The 27,441-nt window shown below is 40.0% G+C and overlaps 1 protein-coding gene across 1 annotated transcript in view; it reads right to left on the minus strand.

Moving 5' to 3' along the window:
* rims2a (regulating synaptic membrane exocytosis 2a) overlaps positions 1–27,441 on the minus strand; it is a 170,845-nt gene that overhangs the window by 12,682 nt on the left and 130,722 nt on the right. The window contains exons 20-22 of the mRNA XM_034698543.1: positions 25,078–25,178; positions 21,682–21,848; positions 9,739–9,983 (exon numbers count right to left, since the gene is read on the minus strand). Coding sequence (XP_034554434.1) covers positions 9,739–9,983; positions 21,682–21,848; positions 25,078–25,178 — 513 coding nt within the window. The remainder of the gene's footprint in view (positions 1–9,738; positions 9,984–21,681; positions 21,849–25,077; positions 25,179–27,441) is intronic.

The raw sequence follows: 27,441 nt of genomic DNA on the forward strand, positions 1-27,441 counted from the left end.
CCGACAGGGCCTCCTCTTTCACGTAGTTTCGCTAAAGTTGAGAAAATATGGTCCAGGGAGTCATCACGGTGCAAAAGCATGCACCAGTAGAAAAAATTGGAGCTATTCAGTTTGCTGTCAGAAACCCCCTTTGTTTTGGCACTATTTTCGGACGCACCTTGCAGACCGGTGTTCTTCCTCTGCATGAGCACGGATACACGCCGATCAGCTGTTTGGCTTTAAATTTACAACAAAGATAAATAATATTGTATTCTATGTATCAGTTTATAGAGTATTGTTTTGAGTTGTAATCTCCACTTTAAGATTATGTTTCCTACAGTGCAGTGGACATTAAACGTGTTAGAAATGCACAGCCCTGTGCTCTTCCTTTCCCCACATCCTGAAAGTATATTTAATAAAGTGTATTAAATTAAAATTTAACGGCACATTGTTTATCGCCCAGCCCTATCTACAGCTGGGATTTGTTGGTCTCACCTGTGTCTCGTTACTCGTTACCCAGTGTGTATGTATGTAGTCTCTGTGTTTCCTCCCTTCTGTGTCAGTTCATTGAGTGATGTATAACGTCAAACCATACCCGAGTGTTCCTAGTTTTCTAAGTGTTCTTGTTTTTTTCCTGGGGATTTGTTTAAAAGTACATTTTTGTTTTTCTCTTGTTGTTTTTGTTTATTTCTTTAGTTCATTTAAATCTTTTCCTTTAAATCTGAACATGGGTCCTTCTCGTTTCTTCAGCCATGACAGTGTGATTACAACTGAAAGTATCGGTATTAATACAATTGTCAACAATATGATGTTTTATTAATAATATCCACAACAAAGCATGCAGACATGTTCCACCCACTTCACACTTTTAATGAAAAGGCCTACACCTTCAGAGGAAGGTGTGAGTTAAGAGGGGCAAATTTGAAATGTGAAACAAGGAGCTGTAGCACTTGGATCATTCTGTCCCCTGGCTGTCTGCCTTCACTCTGTGGTGCAAACACTGTACGTGTAACAGATGGAGAGGTAATAGGACAGAGAGAGAGAGAGAGAGAGAGAGAGAGAGAGAGAGAGAGAGAGAGAGAGAGAGAGAGAGAGAGAGAGAGAGAGACTTCACACGTTAAAGCTATACATGTGGGAATGAATGATCCTGGTTCAATCTGCTGATATTACAATATATTTCTTACAGTCAAAACAAACTTCTGCAATATGCAAAATGTCTCATGTATTAAAAAAATACACCAACAGCATGATCTAAAAGATGTAACTACAGATATATTATGTTTACTGAGTGACTAAACTGACCACAGTGTTTTTTCTAACAGGATGTCTCATCTGGCTTCCTCTTCTCCTGACAGCTATGTGAAGCTGTCATCTTAAAACCATCAAAAGAGGAAGTCATATTTTTAGAAGAAGTTTTGAATCTAAAAATGCAAGGTGGAAGTTCATTTTAAGTCTGTTCAAACAGGAACAGAACAATGCATAGTACTAAAATGTAAGACAACAGAAGTGTATTCTAACCCCTAAACTAAGGAACATGAGACACGTGTGAATGTTTGAGCCCCACACTGAGCAACTGCTGCTGAAGTGTAGACGGGTTAAGAAGATAAATCTACAGCTCTTAAGCTGAGCTTATTGAGATGCCTCATATCCTTTTTTGAGTTATTTTTTAAGCACCTTTGCCTTCTTTGACAGGACAGCTGAAGAAAAACAGGGAGTGTTTGGAAGAAGAGAGTGGGGGATGGAGTGCAGCAAAGGGCCAAGGCTGAGGGAGTCAAGCCAGCAGGAATCTAGTGGTCAGTTTTGAATCAGAACTTCATTTTGTACCCAGGTGACTTAAATTATGCAGTCCTGCTTTGTTTGAGCAGATCAATGCTTTCTCCTGTTGACTTCAAGACTCCATTACTGTGATGCATCTTTTTCTAACATCAGCAACAGTAACATCTAAAGACTGCAACCAATTCAAAAGACAGCTGTCAGGCTTTTCATACACAGAAAGAGAAGAGACCATATTATTACAGTCCTTGCTGCCTTCACTGGCTGAGTTTTAGATTTAATTTGAAGACTTTATTGCTTCTTTTTGAGCGCCTTAAATGGTCAGGCTCCAGCCTATATCTGTGAACTGCTCACTCCCTATGAGCCTGATTGCAGCCTGAGATCTTTTAGCAAGGCCTTATTATTGGTTCCTAAATCTTGACTGGTTACAAAAGGTGACAGAGCCTTTGCAGTTCAAGCCCCACAGCTGTGGAACTCACTGCCTGGAGATCTTAGACATAGTCAGACTTAGTCACCTTTACAATGAGGTATAACTTGTAAGGATTGTGCATTTGTGGAATGAGCAACACAGCTAAATGTGTGGGTAGAGGATGGAATGGCCTGCCATGAGTCCTGACCTCAATCCAATTGAACACTTGTGGGATCCTGACAGTATAAAATGAATAAAGTGTAAAAACATTTTTCCTTATTACTGTGGGAGAATGCAATCATCCAATTCACCAAGCAACTCAAAGCAAGGGTGAATACCAACAGGAGAAAATTGCAGGGGAATTTGGCACTTTTTTGGGGGGGGGGGGGGGGGGGGGGCGCTACCCACATATTAAGCTGTGTTGCTGTGTTGCTCATTCCATAAGTTCTACCTTATTGTAAAGATGGCTAATCAGGCTTTCCAACGATATATAACACATCACCATTTGTTATTACTACACAGATAGTTCATGCTTGTGCATAATTTCCACAACAGAAAAAGGGAACCAAAACAAGGACATTGGCTAATTTCTAGTTCAAGTACAGTACCCTGTCTGCAAGTAGAGACACCATGTAGGGATGTCATGTAGGGACGAGGTTTTTCTGTCAATGAGAGAATTACTCATGATGCATTTAGGTGACACTACATCAATAACAACGCCATTCTATTCTGGCTGTCTGATGTCTTTGTAAAGAGAGTAGTCTTAGCAACCTTGAGCAGTTGCATTAAGTAGCACTTACTGTATGTCTGCTAAGTGAAGATTTAGCACAAGATTATTACCCGGCTGTCTTACTGATCTTCTGGTTGTGTAAGATGCTTGATTCTGATTGGTCCAAAACCCCGGTTATTAAAATTCACTAACATGATCAACACCAGAGACAAACTGATCACACGTCATGTCAAATCAATCCACGGAAAAGAGTTCAGACACATTTAGCTTCTGCTTGTTGACACCACAGACCGTAAGGTGAGGTAAAACCATAGCATCATATTGGTAAACAATGTGGATAAAACGTTAGCTTCGGTTAGCATGCTGAATCGGCAGGCTACGGACATTTTCATCTTGGATCCTGTCCATCAATATGATGAAGGAGCGGAGCAGATGAGAGAAACTTTAGGTTAACGATCTCTACAGAGAAAGTTCAACCATGAGCGGTGGTGATGATAGCAACAGGGTTCAAAGTTGTGACATTAGTTTCTTTTTAAAGGTGTGTGAACCGCAGAGCTCAGAGAAGAAGGAGAGCTGAATGAGGACAGTTTCAATCCACCACAACAGGCAGAGAAGAATCCATCACCATGGAACCATCACTGACGAGGAATCATTGGGACTATTTTTAAAAACTGTAAACACAAATCATTATATCAATAAAATCATCTTTAATCTATGTTTTTGAAAACGGGTTTGTATTTTAAGTTAGTATCCATCCCCTTCAGGGGGGTCAAGACCCCTCCGCTCATGTAAGGGTCTTGTCTCATCCTGTCGGGGTTCTTTTTCCCATAACAACCTGCTAACCATACATTATCCCTGACATAACAGAGGACCACTGTGCGGAAAGTTTTTCAAACAAGCATGTTCTACTTTTTCCAAGTGCATGTAGGTCAGCGGTGTAACTGCTGACCATCGTGACACATTTGGAAGGATTTGGAAGGTTGCACGGGATCCATTCATAGAATCTGGAAACTTTAAAAGCTTTGCTGATCCAGCAGTGTAGCCACACGTATTTAGGTTACTGCACAGATAGCTTATCTGAGAGTTTAGGCTGATTAACATCCATGAGTCCTCTAGAGAATAGTTTTAATAGTGACGAGAAGAGAAGTTGACAGACAGGGAAAGGGATACTGTAGAGCTGGTGGGGGAAAGTGAAGGAGAGAGGAAATGGTGAGATGAGAAAAACAGAGACTCAATTTAATGATAGTGAGATACAAATGTTTTTATAGAGAAAATGAGAGAGTAAGTAAAATGGAGACAGGGATGAGGAGAAAACAGTAGTGCACTTGTGTCCCTTGGCCTCAGTTGTACCTGCGCCGCTGTGTTCCTTTCATGCATCATCCTGAGAGCAGCATGTCGGCGCTAGCCCCCAAGGAGATTAATTAGTAGCTTCAGATAGTGGAGGAGCTGCTGAGATAGGCACACTACGTAACTCAGAAGATAAATTACTCCGACTGAAAGCTCAAAGTTCAGCTATTTTACCACACAGAAAACAGTCCATCTGAGGACTTTGGAGGTCCGAAACTACATCAGTATCTTGAATAACTGAGAGAGGAGTGCGATGGGGAATTGGGCATTGAATGCATTTTGTTTGTTCAGCATATATTTGGCCATCCTTGGTATAAATATGTGTAGAAGTTTGTATATAGTCTCTAATTTATTTATAGGACATTTAATCATATGCAGAAAAAACATGCTATTTTATCACTATTTAGAAAGTGCTGAAATGTTTGGTTTTACAGACATGAAATGGTTTGACAGTACACTGAATGTACTCCTCATATGCATTGGGCCTGCTCTTGACACCTCTCCAATAAGAACTGATGTTGGATTATTCATGAAAACTGATATCCAGCAAAGTATTTTAGCAATAATTAGACCATTTGCTTTTAGATTGCTGTAAGAACCAGTGGGCAAAATGATAAAACCAATAGAGTTGAATGTTCCAAGTTCTTCTCATCCATTTTCAACTGTATGTTCGTCACACCTGCCCCAAATAGGGAATTTCTTTAGGGTCAGGTAGATAAAAAGTAGGACAGACGAAGAAGAATCATGTCAGAGTACTTCAGGCTAAAACCCACAGAAAAGGGAAAGTAGATTTTACTGACAATATATTACACTAGAATCCTCCCCACTGGTTCCATCTTTTTCTTATTTCTTTATCACTGCAGGCTGCCTTGCCTGTTTCTGCCTATTAAGGTCCAATTTCCTGTATTTCCCGCACTGTTCATCTTCACCACCTTATTTAGGGTCTGGTTGCTGTGTTGTAAAGCTCTCAGTTGATTATGTTTCTGGGACACAGTCAGGACTCTCGGAGAGAGGCCATTATGTGGTACAATTACAGGACTGGATTATTAGGTAGAATGCTGGCTGAGTTATAAAGATGGTAGAAAAATAGCTTAATGATTCTGCGGTGCTGTGAAAGAGAAAACTCTCTCCTATTCTTTCTCTGTATTGTATATAATGTAAAAATGAGAAAGACATGTTTGCTAATACTGCAATAGGCTGCTATTCAGAAACATGCTGGATACATACATCGCCTCGCAGTAAAATGCAAATTAGACGTCAGAGATGGTCAACTCTGCAACAATATTGGGGACTACAATAATCCTGGACATTAAACATGCAGGAAGAGAGCACAATCTCTTTGTGCAGGAGGTTAATTATACATAGCACTTCATAGTCAAACCACGAACCACCTTTTGCATTATCTGTCTTATAAACTAATGCATTCAAAAATTCAAGTCAATTCATTGTGACCTCTATTGATGCTGCACAGTGTGTTTCATGAAAACATACATCACAAAATATACCAGGATACCTGTATATATCACAAGCCTGGGAATGAAGGGGTCACATTTTCTATGACTATAGACCAGTTATGCATATCAACCAATCAATCAATCAATCAATCAATCAATCAATCAATCAATCAATCAATCAATCAATCAATCAATCAATCAATCAATCAATCAATCAATCAATCAATCAATCTTTATTTGTATAGCGGCAAATCACAACAAACATTATCTCAAGACGCTTTTACAAACAGAGCAGGTCTAGATCGTACTCTATGTCAAATTATGAACAGAGACCCAACACCAAGACAGGATAAGACTCAGTCTTACCCCACTTTAATCCACCATGAGCATTGCACCTTGCAGTATTTAGCTAGTTACAGCGGCATGGAAAAACTTCCTTTGAACAGGCAGAAACCTCGAGCAGAACCAGACTCATGTTAGTCAGCCATCTGCCTCGACCAAGTTGGGGGTGGAAAGAGGGATAGAGAAAAATAAGAGAGAGAGAGAGAGATGATAGGGATGAGATGGATAGTACAGCTTGATGGACAGCTTGAGTCTGGAACATCTGGAATATATTAAGCACCTTTAGCAACAAATGCATCAAAGCCAGTAACCATTTGAACTTAGCTAACAGTATGAACAGGTCCATACGACAAACTCCTGACAATGTATTCATCCTCATACCAAGCGGCAACCTCAAGCCATGATAAATGACGCCAGTGCAGAAGTGCTACAAACTGCAGTTCCTAGAGTGTCCACTTGAGGCTGGCACAGGAAGTGCTGGAGCTGAAGTCATGCTCATTAAGTTGAAACACTCTTTTTATGAACATGGTGATAAATCTAGCAGACTTTTAGCTCACCATATCAGACAGCCATCTTCTTCACAGCTGTTTTCAGCAGAGGACTAACTTGTCTTCCATCTGAATTAAGTAATGCTTTTCAAAAAACATATCACTATACTATTCAGAACAAAACCCAGCCGTGATGAACTTGGCAAGTTTTTTTTAAAAACTCCCCATACCTAGTAGCTACTGATACAGCTAACACCCTAGATAGTCCAATTACATTAAAAGAGGTAGCTGATGATATTACAACCACGCAAAGTGTAAAGTTTTTTCTTTAAAAACAATCCTGGAAGTGCTGGAATCAATGTACACACCCATTCAAAAAGGTCCATCTGTCTTATCTACACACTGTACAAGGGTGACATTTTTTATAACTCAGAAGTTTAGGAGATATTAAGATTACGAGCCTTGCATTATTAGAGACGCGGATGACTTGACTGACAGGCGGGCACACTTTAGCTGTTAGCAAGGAGGCTAAAGGCCCGCCCCAACTCCACCTCTGTGCCTGTGCTTAGGTTGACCAAAAGTTAGGTTAAGTAAGCTTTTGCAACATGGCGTAAACGTCCAACAATGATAGGCTTCAAAACTCTGCTTCAGAAACGTCACTGAGGCTGCTTCTATATATTATAGTGTTTGCCTCATACACACTCACATACGACTGACTATGCCACTACGGGTAATTTGGACTTCAGTATCTTGCCACAGGACACTTTGACATGTGGACCCCAGGAGCTGGAAACAAACTGCCAACCAGCCAATTGAGAGAATGCCTATTAGCCTAAAAATTATGAAAAAAAATGAATGCATGGAGATGGATTTTCAATAAGTTTGCAAGACCTGAGCATTAGCTTTTAGCTGAGTCAGGCTGTGAAGCAGCAATTGGTGGGGGTGGGAGCAGGGTGGGCAAAGCAGCTCTCTATTGAGCTTAAAACAGAATGTGTAAGAGACCACAGGACTGCTGACTTGGGGTGGAGCAATTAAGTGTAATAAATCAATTTGATGTTTCAGCTTGCTCATGATCACCAGAGTAAGACCATTCAAGCCCATAAATGAGCAAAAGGTCATCATAAGTTTTGTCTTTTCAAGCAACCCCAAATAGTTTAATCCTATAAAGAAGTCTCTGTCTCTGCTTGTCATCGTGAGGTTTTGAACAGCAGCTGGTACCTGCTGAAGGCTATGTGGAATGCATATGAAGTTCCTAAATTGAACTCATCTCACTCTCTTGTCCATTGTTCGCTCTGTTCCGCCCTCTTTTAGATCCTGTTATGGAATTGTTGACTTAAGCATGAATAGGGCTTCACTGCAGTTAGCAAAATAAGACAGTAATGACTAAACTGTAACTGAAAACATTTATGAAGATGCATTCAAGGATTTTGTTTTTCCTGAGTAATCACATGCCTTCGGCAGAGAAATATGAGGAAGCATTAGTAGGTCCTGGAGCCTTGACACTGCAATCTGTGCACACATTATTCCCGTTGGCCACCTGGGAGCACATCCATTCCAACTGACCAACCTTTGTTTGCAAAGCTAGATTCGTGCTGCTTGTTTAATCTACCCATCCCCCACCTCTGCCTTAAAGTGCACACAAACTGTCGATCACCTTTTGAATGCACTCGTAAGATGGGTGATGGGCCTTCCAGTACACACATAACAAAGTAGGGCAGAAGCCAGCCTGACAGGGTTTCTTCTGGAGCAAAACCACATACAGATCTCAAATATTTAAAGGCAGATGTATGTACAGTATGCTCTAACAAACTCCATCAGCACTTTAGAAGCAAAGAGTGAAATATTAATAGCTCTGGGAGGTTCAGACTGCCTGGTGGTGAGTGCTGTGTCTGCATGAGGAGAGAGGGTGCACATGTGTAACTTTGTTGCTTTTATTATGTGTAAAACTACTCAAATAAATATATCTGAACACATATGCGACAAAATGCTTTTACATTTTTTGTCTGTTCCTAACCAGACATGCCAGGTACATCGTCTCTGTCCTATCCATCTGCAAGGTAAGGGTACTCCCAGAAATATCCCCCCAAAAAGAGCCATCTTATCTAGCAAATAATACTGCCACAAAAAAAAGAAAAGAAACTGGTGATGGATGTAATATTCCATCGAAAATTCGAAACTTAAACCCAGAATAGAAATGGCAGCAGCACATGTGTCACAAGAAAAGCGGGAGGAACAAAGTGCCACGTGCACTTCGCCTCACATCTCTCTCTTGCTCCTAACATTACCACACAGTCCAGCTCTCTCCTTATGCCATGCACCCCAGCCAGATCTGGACAGAAAGTGCTTCTGGGAAGCGATTATTGACAATTTCACATATTAACAGAAGAGATGAATGGGTGCTGAAATGCACTGAGAGATGTAGCTGAGGAGGGGCAGCGGACTAATTGACGAAACCTTTGCATGAACAGACTGATCCCTATCTGTCGCCCAGAGACATCACCACATGCCACATGCCAGGCAATTTTTCACACTAACTGCTTCGGCTTAACCCATCTCAGATGGTTAAGCATAAAACACATAAGACACAAAAACTGTTGCAATGGGACAAACAGAGAGTAAAAGACGGATATTCTCTGAAATCTGTTTAAATTGCCTTAAAGGAAATCAGGGCTAAAAAAAAAACCTTTCATAACTGCCATGTGCACACACTCTCACATGCACTCAAATAAACAAACAAACACCATGACCACAGTTTGAGGTCAAGAGAGTGTGGAGAAAGACCACTCGGAGAAAGAGACAAAACATGATCTGGAACTTGGAACCGAGATGAAAAGCTGTTACAGCTGTAAGCACATTTTTTTTTTAAAAGCAATGAGAAATGAATACACAAGCAGTGAACATTAAGCATGAAAACACAACTGAGGCAGTGAAATTTAACATAGAAAAGACAAATAGAAAGAGATAGAAAAACAGAATTTCCAAAGAACCGTTACCTAGAAGAAAGAAGAAAGAGTGAATGAAAAATTAGAGTCCTGAGTCCTTCAAGACAAAAAGTGAGAATAAGGAACAGCTAGAGGAGAGGAAAGCATTATTAGGGCTCAACATTCAACACAGAAGACGACAAATATCTCACAGAAGCAGAGCAAGTGACCAAAATACAAAAGCACAAATCATATAGAAACAGTTCACAGTTAAAGTGCAGTTTGGATGCCCTACCTGTTTGGCTGAGCTGTGAGGTGCTCCGGCTCTTGCGTGACATGCCAACCATGGCCTGCATTTTGGCACCAATGCTGGAGCGCCTCTTCTTATCGTCGGTGCCTACCGTGCCAACCCCAGTGTCTGACTGGCTCCCATCTGTCTTCTCCAGGTTACACATGTCACCGCTGATGCTTGTGCTCTTGGTCATGTTTATCCCTCCTGACGAGCCCATTTGCCTGTTTTTCATTTTGGATGCAAAGTCACTGTCAGCCACCACCATTGACAGGGGTCAGGCGAAGACAGATAGGAGAGGACGAGGCAGGAGGAGAGGAGAGGAGAGGAGAGGAGAGGAGAGGAGAGGAGAGGAGAGGAGAGGAGAGGAGAGGAGAGGAGAGGAGAGGAGAGGAGAGGAGAGGAGAGGAGAGGAGAGGAGAGGAGAGGAGAGGAGAGGAGAGGAGAGGAGGAGAGGAGAAGAGGAGAGGAGAGAGGAGAGGAGAGGAGAAGAGGAGAGGACAGGAGAGAAGACGAAAGGACAGGACAGGAGAGGACAGGAAAGGACATGAGAGATGAGGAGGAAGCAGGAGGAGAGGACAGAAGATGTGGGGTGAAAAGGAGAGAAGGACAGAGTTCAGGTACAGGAGTTCATGACTTACAGTATAGATGGGTTTCGGGGTTTTGGTTGGTTCATTATCGATTATTAATTGATGATAACTTCAACTGTTACACATTAATTTGGGGTCTTTCACATGTGAGGATTATACAAAAAGAAAATGAAAAAATAAATGAACACTTGAACTACATTGTGACTCACTAAAATCTTCAGAATCTTTAGTATCTATTTTTCGGTTTGCCTTTGTTTGTTGCTCTCTGTTTTTTTGGGCAGTAATTTTGTAGATCCAGATTTTGGTGAGGACACATGTATTTCTCTATGGTGTACTGTATGTGTGAGCAGGATTTGTGCTGGATTAGTGACCTGTGTTTTTCTGTTTTTTGAACATTTAAAGAACTTCCCATTGACCTTGGCTGAAAAGCTAAGACTGAATTTTAATTCTTGACCTTAGTCGGTAAGAAGTACCAAAGGACACCGTGCTGCTAAATAATTTGTATTTCCCCTGCAGCCGAATCATGACCACACACTCAGTATATTTACGCAGAAGTGGACACAAAACGAAAAGTTGTCTGTTATCAGCATTATTCTCCAGCTTCCTCTGCTGTAAAGGAAATAGGCCAGTGTCCAAATTAGGGTCTTATTTTAGCTCTGCTCGTGAAATTATCTCTCAGAGACAAATTACATTCTATATCACAGGCGCTGTATTCTTAATGGGATGAGTTACATGGTAGCGCCCTAAAGCTACTGCTCATTAATTAAAGTGCCTGACCTCCACCATGTAACTGTCTTGTACAGACAATGGAGGGACATGTGGACTAAAATGGGAGAGAAATTAATTCATTTTGAAAATTGACTCCAACACTTGCTTCATTTAAGCTCCTTCCAATCCTGATCTTTTGTACGGTACATGAGACATTAGTGTTCAGCTCTAAAAACTTGAATTTTACATTGTTTCATAAATTAGTGAAGAAAGTTGAGAATGTTACAATATTGCATCACCTTAAGGATAAAGGCGAGTAATGCTTATATCGAAAGCAACCCTTCCTGTGTGTCCCGGGCGAGACAGACGCAGAGAGAACAAGAAGCTCACACTCTCAACTTGTTTATATAATTAGATTTTGTGTACAAGAACTTTGGAATGTTTTGTAGTACTGATCAGCACCTTGCTGACATAAACACATTGCTACATCACAATGTGAATTCTAGAGAAAGGGCCTTTACTAAACACTACATTTTGGTTGTTTATATGTCCCGTTGTGCTTGTTAACAGGTGATAAAACAACTGTAACTCTCTTTATTTATACCAGTTGTAATGAGGATGGGTTCTGTCTTGCATCAGCCTGACAGCCTAGTTACTGCTGCGTAGAAGCTTTGAAGCTAACTTCAAGTGTATTATCTCCTGCCAAGACCCTGGCTGAGGTGTGACAGGTGACATTTTATAATGCTCTTTCACTATTACCACTGTGAGGCTTTCCTCTGGTCAGCACAGGGTGACACACTGTCTTTTCTATTACACTAAAGGTCACATATAATGTAAAACATGGTAGCCCTGTCAGAACATATATATATACTTTGTCATCCTCCAGCCCACCAGCTCTGAGAAGGAGGAAGTGAAAAAGCCTCTGCATTGTTCTGTAGCCACATGAAGCGATTTTAAATTGTTCCTGTGCTGATGTAACAACAGGAGTGATGTGCATAGGCATGCATGCCATCCCAACCCCATACCTCCTATTGTGGTTTTGCTTCAGCATTGCAGAATTGAGATGTCAAAGGCTAGAGCCAGCCATGCTAACTGCTTTGTTGTTGGATGCAAAAACTAACACAAATGTCTATATTCTGTTCCATCACTCGAGGAGCAAAAAACTGTGGTTGTTAGTTCGCGCTAATTTGTTGGTTTATGCCAACCGCTTCACCTTAGACTTCTTGAACAACCGGGGCCGACCACATAGAGTCCCACACGAAAGATAAGAAAGTATGAACAGCATTCAAATTTACCCTATCACTTGGAGACATGCTCACTTCACGTGAGCAGGGCGCCGCAAGCCAACTATAATCAACTGCAACCATAAACAAGTCTACCATCCACCCTCATGCCCGCCCACCGTCCTAGACAACATTCAGGAAGCCAATCAGTGAGCCCGTCATTCTCAAAATATTCCCACCCACTTGGAACATGGCATGGATAATGAGGTTAAAAACTGAGAGGCTGCAGATCGAACAAAGAGGCTGGATTTGTGTTCTTTTAGCAAAAGAAATCAAAATCTTGCTTCAAAGACAACTAGGGCATAAATGGAGCGCCGCCTGCAAGCTAGTTCAGGCAGACAACTCGAGCCGCGCTCATCATACTGACACGTCACCACCTCTCCATCAGCTGATCTCAACATCCTCATTCGGCGGTCTATTTAAACGGCAAGCCTCCCTGTCTCTGCCTCTGCTTGCAGTGCTCCTGCTGTTCTGCTCAGTGCTGTGTGAAGTTTGTCCCCACCTCCTCCCCGGCTTCCACCTACGGGCTCCGAGGGGGTTAGTCCTATCTCATTGCTCCTAATGTCTGCATTTAAATAATCTACGAGGAGTAATGAAATTCGGAGCCCACACGCCAAACACAATACTGTATGCTGCAATAAACTTATTAAGTAAACGTGAGTTGTCTGACTGAACTAGGACATGTTGTTTAAGGGGACCTTTAATTGTCGCCACTGTGCCAAGGCCAAGGGGACTTGGGCATCATTGCAACAGCAATTAATTGACCACTGCAGTTAAAATGGATGAGCACAGAGAAATATGATAACAGATAACCCTTTCAAATACAAATTCAGGAAGCAAAATATATATTTAACGGTATTTTAAAAAGTTGGAAATTAGAATCACAGTGCTCAACATGAGGGAACTAAAAGTTCTAGTCTAGGAAGACACACTGTACTAGTATGCATGTGTATCATCATCTAAGAAGCAGGCTGAGAATAAAGTGTCCACTGTTCATTTGTGTTTCATGCTGTGCTCTAAACCAGTGTTCATAGTGCCGGTTCAAATGATTACACTATTACTCTAAGAGGACACATTATACAATGTACCTGAGTAAACTCTGCGCACACCAGCATTCACTATTCATGACTGTGTTTTTACTCTCTGAACAGACCTTGGCACTTGGTCCAGCCGCGCTGTGTAAATGTGCCTGTTTGGAAAACTGGGACTCTCCAGGGATTTCTGATTCTCAACCTCAGCCCTGAGTACATAGCGTTCCTCATCATGCAGATTGCTCACCATGCATTTTCATCTAGGCCATGATGTACCCACAGCAAAATTGAATCCTGAATTATTCTTGTCTTGCAGGAGTGTTGAAACCTTGCTGACATAAAGTGGGGTAACTAATACTTTGGGATAACAGCAACCTCTAACCGTGTGACAAATGGTAAGAAGTCCTGGAACGTCATTTGATGACTGTTAGAAGTCAATAGCTGTAAACTGTGTGAACATAAGAAGAACTATTGAATCAGCCAAAAAAAAAACAGCATTATTAAAATGTGTTTTAACAACACTGCAGAGTAGCTTTGACATAGTAATATATCGTTTTGACACCACAAGTTCTGCTATTAGTCCCAAATGTTTCATTTTTGAGCTACTTTCAAAATTACAGGGTTTTTAAGATTTCTTTTATGCTTTAATTAAACTCCTTAAGGGTCATTAAGTGGGAAGAACCAGTTATCTTGTTTTGTCAGATGGGTATTGAATGCTACATGTGGCTGTAAGGGGCATGCAAAATGACTCCTTCCTTCCCGTACTAACCCCTCATCTTCATCACCTTTGACAGAGAGGAACATTGCTTTTTATCAGGTGAGGCAGAAAAAGAGTAACTATGGCAACTGTGTAACCAGCCAGAGCATTAGCTTGAGTACACGCCTGTCTTCATAGCTCTCAAGTTTTCTTCAGAGGCTAAAGTAAAACATTCAGCTCATATTGAAATAGGTAACTCATTTACATGACTCTGCCTCTGTTTACTGGACATGCTGCCTTTAAATGGGGTGGTTGCACCAGAGGGTCAAAAAAACAAATATTTTTCCTTCCTTTTAGCAGCTCCTGTCTTTCAGCAGTGGTATTTGCTCTCCTTCACATGAATGAACCGTTACCTCCATAATAATCTGATAGAGAGGAGGAGAAGATGTAATGTGCACTTTGAATGTGCTGAGGCTTCTTACATCTTGGAGACCATTGGACTGCTTAGAGCAGTGTGGATGCGTGCATTTTGCCTTTCTGTGCAGTGAACTCACTCATGGACTAAAAACACATATGGCTGTCATGATGTTCATATTCCAAACTAATGCAAACGGGTTTGTTTGATGTGTAGCAGATGTATATTTACAATCTGACCTCAATACATAGGGGATGAGTCATAAGCAAACGTAGCTAGTAGCAATGTTTCAGCAGTCAAATAACTGCTTTGTTACATTCACAGATAAGCAGAACACTAAACAAACCTTTTATCACTCAAGGCGGGTATTTATCCAACACCCAACAAAGTCTTGACTACTGCAATCTCTAGAGACAGTGTTAATTATATTCAGTCATAAATCTTGGCAGTCCTCTGTTTACTGATGACGTCATTGTACAGTTGATGTGTCATCACTGGCAGAGCTTACATAAGAGCAAATGGAAAATACACTTCCTATGTCTTACCGCAGTGCAAACATAATGTAACACACTGCTAAACTTCTTACCTTGAAAAGCCACATCTTCCTCTCTTCTCCATATTAATCATTTGTAGTGATATGGAACTGAAATTTGTGGTTTTGGCACATGCAGGACTTACATGACAATGTCCCTTGACTCACAAGATAAGAGCATGACATTGGGCAGCAGAATGGTCAGTTTAGTGATATAATGTGATATAATATTTCCTCTATTTCCTCAAGGATTGCAAGAGTAACAGAGCAAAGGGCCAGGGGAAAAGTACACAGATGGTCTGTGATTTTAAAAAGTAAAGATTGATAAGAAGTAGTCAGAAACTGAGTTAGGAGCGTCTACTTAAGAAGTTGTGTATTGATAAAGGCTATTTGATTTAGATACAAACAAATTATGCATTAAAAACTGAACGTAGCATCAGTTTTTCATTTTCTGTTTGGGAAAAAACAAAATAAAAAATAAAAACAGTCCCTTATTAACTTTATTCATCTACTTATATTTAGCCATCATTTTATCAACATTGCTTCTTAGCAACCACTTGCTTAGCAAATGTTCAGAGATGTTATTATTTTATAAAAAGACTGTAAGTCAGGCTAATAGTGCTGTGTACAAACCATTTACTAGAAAGAGACCTTTTTCAAACATTCGAATCATTCTGAGCTCATTTGTACATTATGTAACACCACTTTATAAAGTTTTGTTTTGCTCACACTTTTTAATATCAAATTAAGGACTTTTTAAGACTTTTCTTAGGGTTAGGGTTATCAAATAAGAATAATTGCAATATTTTGCACAGATTAACAAACAGTATTTTACACATGTGGCATATTTAACTATGAAGGCTATAGTTCAAAGTTATTTTGCTTATCTTGTAAGTCACCTCATAAAGGCTGTACAATTACCTACTGTGTTGATGTGTGTTACTTCATGAAGTGTTTCTGGTAGCGATGCGCTCAGTGGTTATTAGTTCTGGCAAAAGGATCTGACTCGTGGGTATGTAATGGATTATTATTCTCCCGTTCTTTACTTTGGCTCAAGTAAATAAAGTCGCTTGCAAACATGACGACATTACAGAGCCTCAAAAAATCAATTGGCATTACAGGAACCGCTTTAGCTTGGTTTAAATCCTTTTTGTCAGATTGATGTCAGTATGAACATGTTAATGAAAGGTCCTCTAAGAACAACAAAGTTAGTCATGGCGAACCCATAAGGATTCCATGCACTTTTCACTGTGATGCAGATGACACTTAATCGTACCTAAAAGTGAAGCCAGATGACACTATTTATCCCTCTAAACCAGAAGCAGACATTGAAGACATAAAGACCTGGATAACCAGACATGTTTTGCTGCTCATCTTCAGCTAGTCCAAAACACTGCAGCTCGAGTACTGACTGGATGAAGGAAAAGAGGGCGCATCTCTCTTATATTAGGTTCTTTACACCAGGCTCCCATAAAATCTAGAACAGAACATGAAATCATTTTTCTGACCCAAAGCTCTTAATGTCATCATATCTGAAAGTGCCCTTCAACCCCTCTAGAATACTATGCTACCCTGCATGCAGGCCTTCTTGTCATATCTAAAGTCTCTAAAAGTAGTATGGGAGGTAAAGCTTTTAGTTATCAGGCCCCTCTCCTTTGGAATCATAAACCAGTCCGGAGGCAGAAACCCTGTCTACTGTTTAGAGTAGGCTTCCTTTAATAAAGCCTATATGGCTGGCACAGGCTTGGACCAGCTCATAGTTATGCTGCTATAGGCTCAGACTGCCAGGGGAACTGGCACAGTGGGATCCTGTCTTTCCTTCTCTCTCCTCTGTCTGTTTTTCACTAAGCACAGATCTTTCTGGAAGTCTCTGAGCTCCCTTGTCTAGGTCTGGATCGTTGCTGCACATGGCCAGCTGCTGTTGACCTGCCTGACTCCAGCCTCTACAAGTATTCATAACCAGTCTCACCGTTATCATCACTGCTAAAATGCTAATTTTGATTAAAACAGCTTGACACCAACTGCTATATTTGATAGTAATATTCCTACCCCTATTATCGACATCATTACTACAAATTCTACAATTAGACCTGCTGACTTTAACTGCCATAAATATTAAGATCAGTCTATTATCATTAAATTTGCAGTTCCCGAATAGTACAGATACTTTCACCATTATTGTTGGCACTTAAACCATACGTTTTAGTTGTGGTTGTTTGTTTCAATCCAACACAGTCGCAGCAAATGGCTGGTCTGGTCCTGCTCGAGGTTTCTGCCTGTTAAAAGGAAGTTTTCCTTGTCACTGTAACTTGCTCAATGATGAGAAGGTGCTGTGCTCATGGGTAAGGATAGGATAAGACTGAATTTCAAAATGGAGTTAGGTTATATTGTATCTTCATGTCGGGTCTTTGTAAAATATATAAACAAAGAGTATGGTTCAGTCCGACTAATAGTGTCTTGAGATAACATTTGTTGTGAATTGAAAAATATCGACTGACTGATTGATAACGAGGGCAAAGCACTCTGAGATCACTTTCAAAATAAAAGCCTTCTATACACCGAGTGTGGAATGTCTTAGCTGGACATAAACAGACTTCAGATGTAAATGTTGAAAGGTCACATGAACAAACATATAAATGAAAAAGGGTTATAAAAGTTAAGAAAACAAAAAAAGACAGTGTAGATTTGATAAAGTATTTAGACATATACCAGCCAAAATGCTATCTAAGATTAAAAACCTCTCATAAGTAAAATTAAGGCTTTTTTTTAGACATTGTTAGACCGTAAATTTTATAATCTAAGACATTATAAGGCGTTTTAAGATAACGCTGCAATTAGTGTTTCACTGCTGTGCAGATGCAGCTTAACAATTTAAACTACACCTGAACGGGTTGCGAAAGCTGAGCCTATTTTATCATCTTTGGATTTTTCTAATCATTTGTTGTCCTAGAAAAGCAGAATGTACAATCACTCACATGTTGTAAAGTTACGCTTAAGATTTATACTGCAGCTGTCATGAAGGGATTGGGGTTGATCACACAGATAAGAGCAGTCAGCATGTAAACAGCAGGACAAATGCAGCTCACTTTCAGTCAAGTTAAAAATGTTTTGTATTTAAATATTGTGCCTGGATTCAAATGCATCTTCACACTGCATTTCCTAAGGCAGGCTTTTTAATCACACTTTAATTTCCAGGGACTTGACTGAAAGTGAATCAAATGCTTGGTATGAAGGTTATAGTGTTACACAGTGAGACACATTTCTTGGCATGTTGAGGAGTATCTGGAAGAATGTGGGAGGTTTGGGCTGACAAGGTGCAGAGCGTCACAGTTGGACGGCATGAGACACAGAAAACAGAGACGTAATATCCCAGAAACTGAGCAGCACAGACAGAATGAGGAACATCAAAGATTACAGCCTCTATTGAAAACTCAATAGTGTCTCATTAATGTTACTTCTTCAAGCCTCAGCCTTTATCTTGAAAATACCCCTGCATAGATACTACATAGGTATACCTACACACTGGTCAGTGGATCTGACCTGATACTCTTAGGATGTGTCATCTGATGTGTGATCAGTCAATCAGACTGTAAACATGTACAGCATTGATCGTACATATGTTTTTTCTTAATATGTTTTCTTTCAAATCAGAGTGGACACTGAGCAGTGCTCATGTGAGTAAGAAGCGTTGACTTGGATCCTGCTGTGAATGTGATTTGACAGAGAAGACATCTTATTAGTAGATTGAGCTAAGCTTTTATCCTGCTGGGGGATTCCAAATTAACTTGATCCTGAATTTGCTCTTGACATACTTTTAGCACTTGCACTTCAATGTTTGGAAACTGAAATATTACATTTTGTGGAGGTAATACTATGATGTTGGGTTAAATGTTGTACTACATACTAGTAGTCTTCATACACTAACTTAGGTGCTGTGTCCACTGCACCCATTTCTTGCGCTGGCAGTACTTGTTTTCTATTCAAACTCAATGTGATTCAGCATTTTCAGCACTCAGTGTCAGCTCATTTTTGTCAGTTGAAAACAGTTCAACTTTTGGCACACCGCTGCGCTCATCAACGCTACTTCTTGATCCATGACCAATCAGAGTCAAGAAGTGGTGGGATTTCTGATATCACTTTGTCAACAACAATGGCGGAGGTCTGTACAGAGGAGAAAAGTTATCACACTCGTTTTTCCAAGGTACAATTTCCAAGTGTAGAGCTGCTGCTAATGCTATGACACAATTTCTATCAATAGTTTTTACAGTTTCTTGTTAAAATGCCATTGAATAAAGGCGAGTATGAAGCATACAGAGCATTTTAAAACAGTGCCAGTTCGCACCTGCCTTTCAAACGTGCTAAATATAGATGCAAAAACACAAACTGCAAACAGTTTCAGGTTTGATAAATCACATTGCGTGTGCTAAATGATTACATTTGCATCTCCTCCTCCCAGTATTTTGCGCGTTCTGATAACCTACATGTATTCTGCAGATTCAAGACGGAAAACACGCTAAATGGCTAGCGAGTGCTATTTTGCTCATTTGACAGACGCAATCCTCGGGACAACCGGTTAGTACGTCAGCTTTGCGCGTGCTGTCAAGTTTGCACATGTTTTTATACACGCAAACCTTTAGTAGATCGGGTCCTTAGAGCACAAAAAACGGGGGTAGTGGACATGGCACCTAACAGGTTAAGAATTCCATACATGAATTCAGTCATGTGTGTCTTCAGTCCAGTAATTATAATGAAAAATGACCATATTTTTCTGTATGCCTGTAACATATAAAATCAAATGCATAAACTCAGTGCTTTAAACTGGAAAACTACCAGAATTTGTTTTGCAATTCAACGTAATTAGTGTGTGAGTTTGTTTAAGTGACACACCCCACTACTACTATCTGAAGGAATCTTTCTCTCACCTACACCTTAAAGTATAACATCATGTCTGTTTTTTTTATGAGATATCCATGTCTGAAGCTTTGACCACAATGTCCGCCTGAGCTTTACGTGTGTTGCAGAACTCTTGCTTGTCATTTCAGCGCCCACATTTACTAGTTAGAACAGCAATACAGCCGACATGAGCACAGCAGCTGGATGACAGCTCATTTGCAGCATGTTAAGTCTGGTGAACAGGAGTATTTTTTTTCTCCCACCAGAATATGCTGAACATCTTAGTGACGTCTTAGTAAGTAGTAAGGAAATTGAGGCACTTTTCCAACAGCCTGTTTACGTATCAGATGTGAGACTAAACTAAATATTTAATCTGTATTACAAACGAAAAGAAAAATGCAATTACTCAGCCCATTGTTAAAGGCAAGTGCTGCAGCTGACCTATTACCTGTGTGGACAAAACCAACATGCAAGTTGCAGCAGTTTAGCCAAACAGCTGTCACGTGTCGCCCAGAAATCCAACACCGACAGAAGAGGTGAGTCATTTTGCTTCATCTTCTTTGTTATTGTGTTTTTCATTCCTTTTTTATTTCCAAAAAATACATTTTAAAAAGAGATGCATACACCTAAAGGCACTGATCTGGTTAGTCAGACCTCTAAGTCAGCTGTTTTACTTTTAACCAGATTTAGACAATACAGAAGCTGCTTATTTTTCTTTCTATTCGGTTCCCTCTCTCCCTGCATCACTGCAATAATTTCTTTGTGATTTGGGTGCCTAACTGTAACTCAGATGTTTGCTGTACTGGTTTTATATCTATTTTATTTGCTAAGGCGTCAACAGGCTGCATGTATTATAATTGTAGGGTTAACAGGGGAACTGTTAGGTATGTAATTATCCGGATTAAAGGTTGGAGGACAGTCACCGCACTTCACTTTGCACATATGAAGGTTCAAAGTCAGTGGGATGCTGGGAGAATTGGGTGTCGTTGTTAGTAGGAGTCCACAGTTAGAGGCTGCCACACATATGTTACCTGAGGTCAGTCTCTGAGATACTCCTCTGCTGCAAGTCTTCTTCTTGCTCAGCCAATTCCTCCTGATGATCCTTGCCTGTCTCTACCTTCCCCCCTGATTCCTTCGTCCCTCCCTGCGATCTCCTGTCTTTACTGGTTCTGGCACCTCTGTCCTCTGCACCTCCCCCACCCACCTCCTCCTCCTCTAGCACTTCCCCTAACTGCTCATCCCCCTCCCGAGACTGGCTTCTTGATTGCAACTGGCTGAAGATGGAGACAGAAGCATGACAGCAGCACATGCAAAGCAGAAAGAAAAACCAAAAACAACGTGAACGTTGTCAACAAGAAATGACAAAAACAGACAAACACAGAAACACAGCACAGCCAAGATCAAAAGCAGACTGCTTCAAAAAAATCAGAAATGTGGACTTACAGCAAAACGGCATGCAAATGAATTTGTTTGCTTTGATATAAGACAACACTAAAAGAGATGCCACAATCTGTGTTGCCAGATATGGACAAACGTTCCCCATTCCCTGAATTAATTGAGTTCAATCATTTGGTTCCAGAATTTTCTAAAAGGAGCCAAACCTGAACTCATCACAGCGAGAAATCAGCAAACACTCGGGGATGCTTTTTCCTCTTAAAGATTAACCAGGTGCAAACTATTTCAAAGCTGAAAATGTTTGAACATGGCAAGTAAGCAAAGAGAAGAGGGATTTGTCCATTTCTGATAACAGCATGATGAGGAGACATATTTCACTGTCCACTGATGTGGACATCAGCCTACCGGATCTTTCGGTTTCCTTGAGGCCTTTCAGACTGGACAGACATGTAGCTCGTGCTGCTGAACCGAGAGGTACTACTGGTTCTCGACACAGCGGACACGTCGCTTACATCACTGTCTGATGACTTGGCCGACAGGTTATCTGAGCCCCGTTGATCTCTGCCTGAACGCTGCAAAAGAACAAAAACAGGTACATTGATATGATTAAGTATCATAACACATAACAATATGTGCTTTCACAGAAATAATGAGTCCTTTTTGCACACACTTTCTGTAACAGTGCTTTTCGCCATGTCTGGTGGGGATTATATTTGTCGTGAGTTGATGTGGTTTAGTTCTGGATTTTTCCTTGTGTTTTATGCCTGTGTTCCTGTGTTCCTCCCTGTGTGTATTCTGTTTTAGTTATAAGTTATCCTAGGTCTTCCTCTTGTTATTAATGATACTTGCCTTGTGTTGTATTTTTGTGTTTTAGTCTAGTCTATTGCGTTTCCTGTTTTATTTTGTAGTTTTTGAACCCTGTGTTTCTAGTTCGGTTTTACTTCCTGCCCCTGTGTGTTTCCCTCCTTATTGATTAACCTGACTAGTTTCACCTGTGTCCACAGCTGTATGCAGTATGCAGTACGTACTGCATACTGCATTCATATATAGATAGCAGGCTGTTTGGAAAACAGCCTCTGTTTTACATGTCCTGTGTTGGATCATTGTTCGTCTTTCCTGTGTTCACAGTGTGTTGCTTTATCCAAGTGTTTCCTTGTGTTCCCTGTGTTGTCTTTTGGATTTAGATTCTTGGACATTTTTCGTTTGCACCTTTTGTATTTAAATCTTTATTTTTCTGCACATGGGTCCTCCTCAGTTTTTTCCAAATGTGACAATATTTCAATAAAACACTTAATATAAACAATAATATAAACATTAAAAAGAGAATAAGAGAACAATTATTTCTGCCTTGTATGCCTTTTGTAAGGTCAGAATGTATTTCAAATGCAGAGATAGAACAGAAAATATTAAATGGATGAGGCTTGCATCTTGGAGGCTTTCAATGAAATGCATTTTACCCTTTGTGAACTCAGTGTTCATAACATTAGCAAAGCCACATTCAGGGCCATCACTAAGCATCAATATCTACTGCTACTGTATCTCTAGACATTTTTTCTGCCAAACTTTGCCCACCCACTCTAGCTCAGTGTTAGGGGCAAAGAGCTGCATTAAGCTTTTGAGCTCAACATGAATCAAAGCAACAAAGAGTCAAACCACTTTCCTTTTAAAGTCATGTCCACCTTTTTGACAGGGGTGGCCATACTGGGGCTGACTCATGAAGGAGTGGCATGAAGTATGAAATATGTCTGCACACATATGAAATAATGGCACTTATTTACCACTCCACTAATGATGATGATGATATCTACTAAAACTTGACAACGTACATTTAAGCACTATCCAGGTGTTAGATTCCTGTGTATAATTATTTATAATTATTTATTTGTGGGAAAGATTGTTGGTGGTACTGTATGTTGGAGGCCTATAATAAATGTATCCCTTAGTGGCATGTGTGCTTGTGAATGTGTGCTTTCATCAAAAATCCAGGAAGTTAAGTTGGCCTGTACAATGTCTTCTGCTCCTAACAAAACAACCTGACAACACTGAAGCAGCAAAATCTCTTTTTTCATATTAATAAAATTGTTCCAAACTGAGGCTTCTTTGGAAGAACAAACCCTGGAACCACTTGGTTCAAGAAAAGCTGTAAAAGCGAATGTTTGAATAGCATGTTAATTCTTCATGGATGGAATGTTTACCAAAAACCTAATACAGGAACTGTTTCCTATTACACTGCAGTTCAAGAGCAAGTGCCTGGAAGTCCTGTTTAATAATAGTGAGAGTAGTGTTTAGTCAATGACACTTCTAAAGAGGATTATGTTCAACAGACAAAGACAACCCATCATTTATCAATCTTCTTTTTATAGACCAAAAGCAAACACACCGGCTACTCCTAATGCAATAGTTTGCATGCCCCGGACATAAAAGGAGAGTTGGACCACGAGCCTTGGCCCAGACTGCAGTAAGAATCCAGGCTCAGGCTGAGCTCTCCAAACATGTTCAGGACTGCTCCAGAGAGTAGTAAACACTTGTGTCTGCACACACTCACTGTCACATTCCTTCAATTTACAACCAAGGAAATAAGACTTGATCCAGCCTGGTGATGAAGATAAACTCCTTTCCTAACCAGTGTTGGGCAAGTTACTTCTAAAATGTAAAACATTATATATTACTAGTTACTGTCATTTGAAAGTAATTAGTTACATTACAATATTATTGTCTCTGAATTGTAATGTGTTACACTACTTTTGAGTTACTTTCACCAAAATAACTGCAGAAGTATGACGAGCATTCTAAAATGCTAAAATAAAGTTTATTAAGCTGATTATAAATCCATGAAGGGTAATGTGGTATAGCATGGTGACTGTGTAGGCCCTCGAAGAGCTCCTCCTCCTCCTCCTCCTCCTTGTCTCAGAGCTGAAGTTAATGTCTACAGTGAAAGAGCATAGCGACTCAGTCATCGGGTAAACTTGCATTCTCTCCTCTCCAAGTTAGATGTCAGCTGATAACAGCAGCATTATGTGTATGTGCGTGTGTTCACTAGCACTAACTCTTTTTGGGTCTGTCTGGGGGTGAAGCATCGGCTATGTGCTGGAGTGCCTCAACTCAGTTTGCCTCGACATGAACTCAGCAGGAATTAATATCTCCATTATAACAGTTCTACCTGCTTGAATGTGTGTCTTCAGTGAAGACTCGCTTGACTTGAGCCATTGATGGTTAAAAGAAGCAGAATCAAGCTGTGGTTATGACTCGTAGTGGAAGGAAGTTGAAATATTTATCTTTAATACACTAAGCCTTGTTTACTATATTACATGCCATTACAGAATTTTATTGAACAGTAAAAATAATGAGTAGCTGGTAGGTTTATAAATCCACAAGCATGAGTGACAGGTGGAAAGTTAATGCTTTGATGGAAAATACTGTGATTGGAAATTTTCTTGAAATATCATGATGTCATTTTGAGGCCATATCGCCCACCCCTAGCTGAAATACATATATACTAGAGAACTGACCTTTTATAAAACAAACTATATCATGCTATCCAATGTGTTTGCCTGCCTTGATGGGTTTTTGTGACTTTGTCTGTGTATTTGTCGATTGTTTACCATGCAAATAGCACTGCGCATGTGCAGTAGGATGTTGATTTGTGCATGTGTACATGCTTGACTGCTTGCACTGAGCTTGCAAGCATGCCATATGGCCAATGCACATTGCATCTATGTCAACAGTCCACTAGAGTTACGTGTTTTTCTCTGAATCCAGAGTACTGTAGCATAAATCCAGCATATCAGAACATGGTGTTACCTTGTGGTAGTCCTGCTCCAGTCTGGAGTCGGAGCCGGCTCCCTGCTTGTACTTGTTCATCTTTAGTTTCATCTGTCTGGTCCTCTCCTCCATGTCCATACCTAAGCACACAGATGAAAAACTGTCAGATGGGAGCCAATGATTTAATGAGGATCTGATAGAAGGACATACTATACTACATATGGTGAGAGACAAGCTTCTGCTGAGCTATGAGCCATGAGCTGTGACAAGGACAGATCTAATGGGAAGAAGCTGAATGGTAAGCAACATTAACATTGAAACCAAACACAAAGACTGACAAAAATACTGGCTGGTGAAGGTAGAAACACATTAAACTGACAGTTGACAGTTGACACAATTCCAGAATTTGTATCTGTTTGTTTTTATTTGCTGAACAAAATCAAAGAACACTTTTTATTCAGTCCTACAGAAGGTCTGGACATGAATACTAGAGTTTACAAAGTGTAGCGCCAACCCCACACCCACAAATACACAAATACTTGGCCAATTGATCCATCTTGTCTCAGACTAAGCGGCTTATAAAATCCTTGTTGATTTTCTTCATCACATCTTGTTTGCCCATTTCTTGTCCTCCCAAAATCAATTAAAGTGCTGTATTGCTACAAGCATTGTTTACTTTATACAAACATCAGGCTTATGTTAGGAATGCACAAGCTAAACCTTTATATGTGGAGGTATTTCTACCATTGCATAAAACCTTTCCACATTTTTTGTAACTACGAAGAAAGAAAAAAATGTGATATCTCACAACAAAACTAACCTGCTACATGTTTTCTGCAAAATAAAAAAAAAACGATTTCAAATGCAACTAAATAATGACTTCCCTCCATCTCCATTCTCTCCATTTGCACTCTGACTCTGCTTTTGTGTCATATGATAGCATTGATCAAGTAACAGTGAATGAAGAAGCACAATGGCCATGCTCACATACTGTACATACAGTATGCTTTTAGCTCCACAAACACACAGATAACAGGAAGCAGTACAAACTGAAAGCAGGTGAATGGCAGATGTGGGGGAAAAAAACTATTTTTTCTCTTCACTGTGGAGTTCATTATTTGCCTTTTTTGGTTAACTGACAAAACAATGCATTAGTTATTTCACAATTCTTCTTCATCTTTGTCTAAAAATTATGAAAATTTGCTTTACCAGACACATTATATCTGCTTTACATGTCAACATACAAAAGCCCCTAAAATGTTTAATTGTGTTTCCCAACACTGGTAGTTTTGCTGCTTTCAAGCTACAGTGCAGCCAGAATGTGTGAGGTCATTGATGTTACGGGGACTTTGTCTTGGGGATCACGTTTTGAAATTAAATATTGGCTATGACATTTAAGGCGCAACTTTGGTTTAAGAATCTTAACCAATCAATCTTTATCCATGTAGCTCCAAATCACTACAAATGTTTTCTTAAGACGCTTTACAAACAGAGCAGGTTGAGACCATAGCTGTGTTATATAAGTTCAATCATATCAGAAGAAAATTCTTTTAAGCGTGGCATTTATATTTACATTTTAAGCTGAGAAAGTGATTGGACAAGATATCACAGAAGTAATGGACTAGTCTGATATTTTTTTCAACTGAGCTTAATCCTTAAGTTTGGTTTTTCTCTTCATCTTGGCCAGCAGAGAGACTTTAAGTCTCTGCCTTGCATCATCAGGACTCCAAAAAGAGTTCTTAAAGCTACAATGTGTAGCATTTAGTGGCGTTTAGCAGAACAGACTCAGTATAAATGGAAAATAATATGTATATATATAAAAATTAGCATATTACCTGAATATGAAAATGGTTTTGATTTTGTTTACTTAGAATGAGCCTTTTATATCTACATAGAAGTGGGTCCCCCTCCATAGAAGCTGTCATCTTGCACTGCCAGGTTTCCGTAACACAGCACAGACAAACTAATAACATTTTGTATTTGGTGAGTGGCCATGCAAAATGCAACAGTTTGCAGACAGAGAAGAAGAGGGTGGTTGTTGTGTGCAAGATCATTTGTACCGACTGACGTTTTTGATGGTAAAAACTTCACAAATGGAGGATTATACTTCACCGGAGCTGCTTGTCCTCATAAGCCACCGTTGGTTCAACGACAGGAAGGGTGAGCAAGGGAGCGTTTAAATCTAAATAAGAATCTGGCTGCTAAATATTATTCCCATTTCTACACATTGTACCTTTAAATATTCTATTTAAGTATCCCCATGTGTCCTTAAAAGACAATGTTAAAAACTGACAATGTGACCTGAATATTAGCTATTTAATCGTATACTTGACACCACTGAAGTAGTAATTAATTCATTAGAATACATATTTTATTACTCTGAAATGAGGTGCATCGTTAATT

This window comes from Notolabrus celidotus, chromosome 12 (genome assembly GCF_009762535.1).
Source record: "Notolabrus celidotus isolate fNotCel1 chromosome 12, fNotCel1.pri, whole genome shotgun sequence".
Lineage (NCBI taxonomy): Eukaryota > Metazoa > Chordata > Actinopteri > Labriformes > Labridae > Notolabrus > Notolabrus celidotus.